This window comes from Pyrgilauda ruficollis, unplaced genomic scaffold, assembly GCF_017590135.1.
Source record: "Pyrgilauda ruficollis isolate IOZ18807 unplaced genomic scaffold, ASM1759013v1 scaffold1309, whole genome shotgun sequence".
In the NCBI taxonomy this organism is placed as follows: Eukaryota; Metazoa; Chordata; class Aves; order Passeriformes; family Passeridae; genus Pyrgilauda; species Pyrgilauda ruficollis.
In genome coordinates, this window is record NW_024511533.1 from 1 (window position 1) to 6522 (window position 6522).

At 58.2% G+C, this 6522-nt stretch overlaps 1 protein-coding gene across 1 annotated transcript; it reads left to right on the top strand.

The window, feature by feature from the left end:
• Positions 1 to 3459: 3459 nt before the first annotated feature.
• Positions 3460 to 6480, top strand: LOC121349049 (protein HGH1 homolog). Its single transcript, XM_041459110.1, has 2 exons — positions 3460 to 3758; positions 5827 to 6480. The coding sequence occupies exons 1-2, from the start codon at positions 3539 to 3541 to the stop codon at positions 6471 to 6473; spliced, it is 867 nt and encodes a 288-aa protein (XP_041315044.1). The 5' UTR covers positions 3460 to 3538; the 3' UTR covers positions 6474 to 6480.
• Positions 6481 to 6522: the final 42 nt, after the last annotated feature.

Sequence of the window (6522 nt, forward strand, 5' to 3'; positions counted from 1 at the left end):
ATCCCAGCCCTGCCTGAGGGATCCCAGCCCTTCCTGAGGGATCCCAGCCCTTCCTGAAGGATCCCGGCCCTGCCTGAGGGATCCCAGCCCTGCCTGATCCCTGAGGGATCCCGGCCTTTCCTGAGGGATCCCGGCCCTGCCTGATCCCGGGGATCCTGGCCCTGCCTGATCCCTGAGGGATCCCAGCCCTGCCTGAAGGATCCCGGCCCTGCCTGAGGGATCCCAGCCCTGCCTGATCCCTGAGGGATCCCGGCCCTGCCTGATCCCTGAGGGATCCCGGCCCTTCCTGAGGGATCCCGGCCCTGCCTGATCCCGGGGATCCTGGCCCTGCCTGATCCCTGAGGGATCCCGGCCCTTCCTGATCCCCAGGGATCTGGCCCTTCCTGAGGGATCCCAGCCCTGCCCAATCCCGGGGATCCCAGCCCTGCCTGAGGGATCCCAGTCCTGTTCCCTTCCATCCAGGTCTTTCCCACTTTCCCTGTCCCCATTCCCGTGACTTCCCCAGTTTTCCCAGTCCCCAATCCCGTCCAGGCCTTTCCCACTTTCCCTGTCCCCAATCCCATGACTTTCCCCCTGTCCCCATTCCCGTGACTTTCCCCCTTTCCCTGTCCCCATTCCCGTGACTTCCCCTTTTCCCATTCCCGTGACTTCCCCGCCTGTCCCGTTCCCAGCTACAACCCGGACCTGGACTCGGATCCCTTCGGGGAGGACGGCAGCCTCTGGTCCTTCAATTACTTCTTCTACAACAAGAGGCTCAAGAGGATCGTCTTCTTCACCTGCCGCTCCATCAGGTCAGCCCACTCCTGGAATTCCGGGGGCGTTCCCCAGGGGACTCCCGGAATTCCAGGGGTCGTTCCCCAGGGCATTCCCAAAATTCCAGGGGCATTCCCCAGGGCATTCCCGGAATTCTGGGGCCGTTCCCGAGGGGATTCCCCAGAATTCCAGGGGCCATTCCCCAGGGCATTCCCGGAATTCTGGGGCCGTTCCCGAGGGGATTCCCCAGAATTCGAGGGGCCGTTCCCGGAATTCCAGGGGCCGTTCCCCAGGAGGTTCCCCGGAATTCCGTGGGCGTTCCCCAGGGGATTCCCAGAATTCCAGGGGCATTCCCCAGGGGGATTCCTGAAATTCCAGAGGGGATTCCCTGAATTCCAGGGGATTTTTCTGAGAGGATTCTCTGAATTCCAGGGGCATTTCCATGGGGATTCCTGAATTCCAGGGGCCATTCCCGAGGGGATTCCCCAGAATTCCAGGGGCCATTCCCCAGGGCATTCCCGGAATTCCAGGGGCATTCCCGAGGGGATTCCCCAGAATTCGAGGGGCCGTTCCCGGAATTCCAGGGGCCGTTCCCCAGGAGGTTCCCCGGAATTCCGTGGGCGTTCCCCAGGGGATTCCCAGAATTCCAGGGGCATTCCCCAGGGGGATTCCTGAAATTCCAGAGGGGATTCCCTGAATTCCAGGGGATTTTTCTGAGAGGATTCTCTGAATTCCAGGGGCATTTCCATGGGGATTCCTGAATTCCAGGGGCCATTCCCGAGGGGATTCCCCAGAATTCCAGGGGCCATTCCCAAGGGGATTCCCGGAATTCCAGGGACCTTTCCCAGGGGGATTCCCGGAATTCCAGGGACCTTTCCTGAGATGATTCCCCAGAATTCCAGGAGCCATTCCCAAGGGGATTTCCAGAATTCCAGGGGCCATTCCCAAGGGGATTTCCAGAATTCCAGGGGCCATTCCTGAGACGACTTCCCAAGGGGATTCCCCGGAATTCCAGGGGCCATTCCAAAGGGCATTCCCTGGAATTCCAGGGACCTTTCCTGAGATGACTCCCCAGAATTCCAGGGCCCATTCCCAAGGGGATTCCCCGGAATTCCAGGGGCCATTCCAAAGGGCATTCCCTGGAATTCCAGGGACCTTTCCCAGAGGGATTCCTGGAATTCCAGGGGCCATTCCCAAGGGGATTCCCTGGAATTCTAGGGACCTTTCCTGAGATGACTCCGCAGAATTCCAGGGACCTTTCCCAGGGGGATTCCTGGAATTCCAGGGGCCATTCCCAAGGGGATTCCCTGGAATTCTGGCCCTTCCCACAGTGGCTACGCCTACACCCGCCCGGACACCGGGAACGAGCTGGACATGGACCTGGGCGAGGGGGACACCGAGAAGGGCGACAGCGGCGACCCCGAGGGCAGCAGCATCGAGGAGGACAGGTGGGCGGGGCGGGGCAGGGCGGGGCAGGGGGGCGTGGCCACAGGTGAGGCAGGTGACCCTCCCTGTCCTCGTTGCAGGCCGCAGGTGATGTGCATGTGAGATTCCCGGCGGGATCCGAGACACCGGGAACGGAACCAGCAATGGGACTGGAAATGGACTGGGAACCAAACCAGCACTGGGAATGGAACCGGGACCGGGAACGGAACTGGGACCGGGAACGGAACCGGGAATGGGAACGGAACTGGGAATGGGAACGGAACCGGGACTGGGAACGGAACCGGGATTGGGAACGGAACCGGGACTGGGAATGGAACCGGGAACGGAACTGGGACTGGGAACGGAACCGGGAATGGGAAAGGAACCAGGAATGGAACTGGGAATGGAACCAGCACTGAGAACAGAACCAGGACCGGAACCAGGAATGGGAACGGAACCAGGACCGGAACCGGGACTCCAAACGGAACCAGGTCTGGGAATGGAACCAGGACTGAGAATGGAACCAGAACTGGTAACAGAACCAGAACTGGGAACAGAACCAGGACCGTAACCAGCACTGGGAACGGAACCAGTACCAGGAAAGGAACTGGGAATGGAAGCAGGAATAAAACCAGAACTGGGAACGGAACCAGCACTGGGAACGGAACCAGCACTGGGAAAGGAAGCAGGAGTCGAACCAGGACTGGGAACGGAACCAGCACTAGAACTGGCACCAGGAAAGGAACCAGGAAGAACCAGAACTGGGAACGGAACCAGGAGTGGGAAAGGAACCAGCACTGGGAATGGAACCAGCACTGGGAACAGAACCAGCACTGGGAAAGGAAGCAGGAGTCGAACCAGGACTGGGAACGGAACCAGCACTAGAACTGGCACCAGGAAAGGAACCAGGAGGAATAGAACCAGAACTGGGAACGGAACCAGGAGTGGGAAAGGAACCAGCACTGGGAATGGAACCAGCACTGGGAACAGAACCAGCACTGGGAAAGGAAGCAGGAGTCGAACCAGGACTGGGAACGGAACCAGCACTGGGAAAGGAAGCAGGAGTCGAACCAGGACTGGGAACGGAACCAGCACTAGAACTGGCACCAGGAAAGGAACCAGGAACGGAACCAGGACTGGCAACCAAACCAGCAAAGGAACCGGGAGTGGAGCCAGGAACAGAACCGGGAAAGGACCCGGCCCTGTCCCGGCGCCGCTGGTCCTTCCTGAGCCGCGTCCCCCCCGGTGTCCCGGTGTCCCCACGTCCCCCACCCCGGACACTGGAGCCCCCCAGGAATCCCGGAGCTCCGGAGCCGCTGCCGGAGCCGCGCCGGGAGCTCCGGAAGCTTCGCTGCACTTTATGGCTCCTGCCCTCGGCTGCACTGACCCCCGTCCCGCCTGCCCGGGCTCCTGGCGGGCTCCATCCGTCCATCCCGGCCCTGCCCGGGCCAGAGTCCCAAATGCCACCCCCAGGAACTGCCCCCCTGCCCCCCATCCAGAGTCCGTGTGTTTCAAGAGTTTGGCTTTGCTCTCTGTCTGCTCCCGCTCCGCTTTTCCTGCTGGGATCTCACCTGGGCCAGGTGAGCCCGCGGCCTGAGGCTGGCGGGGCCCAGCTGCGCCTCCTTTGGGGTCTGGATCTTTGGGGTCTGGATCAGGGGGTCCCACCTGCACCTCCTTTGGGATCTGGATCAGGGATCCCACCTGCACCTCCTTTGGGATCTGGATCAGGGATCCCACCTGCACCTCCTTTGGGATCTGGATCAGGGATCCCACCTGCACCTCCCTGGGATCTGGATCAGGGATCCCACCTGCACCTCCCTGGGATCTGGATCAGGGATCCCACCTGCACCTCCCTGTGAGAAAAATCCCTTTATCCATGGGAAAATCTCATTTATCCATGGGAAAATCTCATTTCTCCGTGGGAAACGTCCCTTTCTCCATGGGAAAATTCCATTTACCATGGGAAAATTCCATTTGTCCATTGGGAAAATCCCTTTATCCATTGAGAAATCTCATTTATGCAATGGGAAAATCTCTTTCTCCATGGGAAAATTCCATTTATCCATTGAGAAATCTCATTTATCCAATGGGAAAATCCCTTTATCCATTGGATAATTCCATTTATCCAATGGAAAATCTCATTTCTCCATGGGAAAATTCCATTTATCCAATGGGAAATCTCATTTATCCATTGGAAAATTCCATTTACCATGGGAAAATCCCTTTATCCATGGGAAAATCTCATTTATGCAATGGGAAAATCCCTTTGTCCATTGGAAAATTCCATTTATCCATTGAGAAACCCATTGAGGGTTTGGTGTCCCCAGGGTTTGCTGTCACCCACTGAGGGTTTGGTGTCACCCATTGAGGGTTTGGTGTCATTGAGGGTTTGGTGTCCCCAGGGTTTGGTGTCACCCATTGAGAAATCTCATTTATCCAACGGGAAAATCCCTTTCTCCATGGGAAAATTCCATTTATTCATGAGAAGATCCTTTTATCCATTGGGAAAATCCATTTATCCATGGGAAAATTCCATTTATCCATTGAGAAATCTTATTTATCCATGGGAAAATTCCATTTATGCATGGGAAAATTCCATTTATCCAATGGGAAAATTCCCTTTATCCAATGGGAAAATCCCTTTACCCATGGGGAAATCTCATTTATCCAATGGGAAAATCTCATTTATCCAATGGGAAAATTCCATTTATCCATGGGAAATCCATTTATCCATGGGAAAATTCCATTTATCCATTGGGAAAAATCCCTTTATCCATTGGAAAATTCCATTTATCCATGGGAAAAATCCCTTTATCCATGGGAAAATTCCATTTATCCATTGAGAAATCTCATTTATCCAATGGCAAAAATCCCTTTCTCCATGGGAAAATTCAATTTATTCGTGAGAAAATCCTTTTATCCATTGGGAAAATCCATTTATTCATGGGAAAATTCCATTATCCATTGAGAAAATCCCTTTATCCATTGAGAAATCTCATTTATCCATGGGAAAATTCCATTTTTCCAATGGGAAATCTCATTTATCCATGGGAAAAATCCCATTTATCCATGGGAAAATTCCATTTATCCATTGAGAAACCCATTGAGGATTTGGTGTCACCCAGGGTTTGGTGTCACCCATTGAGGGTTTGGTGCCACCAGGGTTTGGTGCCACCCAGGGTTTGGTGTCCCCAGGGTTTGGTGTCCCCAAGGCATTGGTGGCATTGATGGTTTGGTGGCATTGATGGTTTGGTGTCCCCAAGGGTTCGGTCTCAATCCCTGCCTGCCCAAGCCCCTCCCTTTCCGGCTCTACAGCGCATCCCATTGGTTTAGCTCTTCACCGCCCCGTGACTCGCGGCGCTGATTGGCTGCTCGGCCTGTCCATCACGGTGGTTGCCAGGCGATGCCGCCATGTTGCGCCCCACCATGGCGGCACAGGAGGAGACGGCAGAGCCGGAGTTGAAGCCGGTGCCGGTGGCGGCCGAGGCTCCGCGAGCGGACACGGCCCCGGCGGCACCGGCCCGCTCTGTGCTTTGTGGCCTAATTGGTTCCGTGGCCTAATTGGTTCCGTGGCCTAATTGGCCCGTACGGCGCTGTTCCGTACAACCCTCCCTTCCCACCACACCTTTCTCCCTCCCCTTCCGGCAGCATACCCGCCCCCCATTGGCTCATCGCCTCCACCTCCATGTATCCGCGGCGCTGATTGGCTGTTACACCGTCCCACATCGCCGTTGCCAAGCAACGCTGCCATGGCCGCGGACACGAAGAAGGCCGCGGCGATGGAGGACTCCACCAACGAAGATGCCGCGGCGGCCGCGGCTCTGTCGGAGCTCACGGCGCTGCTCTCGCCGTCCTGCCCCGCCGCTCCCGAAGCAGCCGAGGCCGCCCTGGCCCTGTCGGGCAGCGCCTCGGGCCGGGCGCTGCTCGCCGCACACCCCGCGGCCTTATCGGCCTTGTCCGCCTTGGCCGCCTCGGCCTCGCGTGGAGCGCGGCCCGCTTTGTCCGCGCTGGTGAACGCCTCCTCCGAGCCCGCCGCGCTGGAGCCGCTCCTCGCCGCCGTGCCTTCCCTTCTCCCGCTCGTGGCCAGCTCCGGAGCGGCCTGCGGGGTGCTGGCCAACCTGAGCCGCGGCGCGGAGGCGGCTCCGCGGCTGCTGCGGGCGCTGGGCCCGGGCGCGGAGGCGGCGCTGCTGCGGGCGCTGAGCGCGGAGCGGCCGCGGGCCGAGCTCGGGGCGCTGCTCTGCAACCTCAGCCAGGCCGCCGAGGGACGCGGGGTGCTGCTGGAGCCGCCGGGGTGAGCGCGGAGAGCGGGGGGAACGAAAAATGGGGGTGCGGGTCGGGGTTTGG

What these genes read in the sequence shown, in the direction of transcription:
- LOC121349049 (XM_041459110.1), top strand. Translation starts at nt 3,539, where the DNA reads ATGGCTCCTGCCCTCGGCTGCACTGACCCCCGTCCCGCCTGCCCGGGC. An exon ending in TGGGATCTCACCTGGGCCAG is followed by an intron (nt 3,759 to 5,826) that starts GTGAGCCCGCGG and finishes CCCTTCCGGCAG; the next exon opens with CATACCCGCCCCCCATTGGC.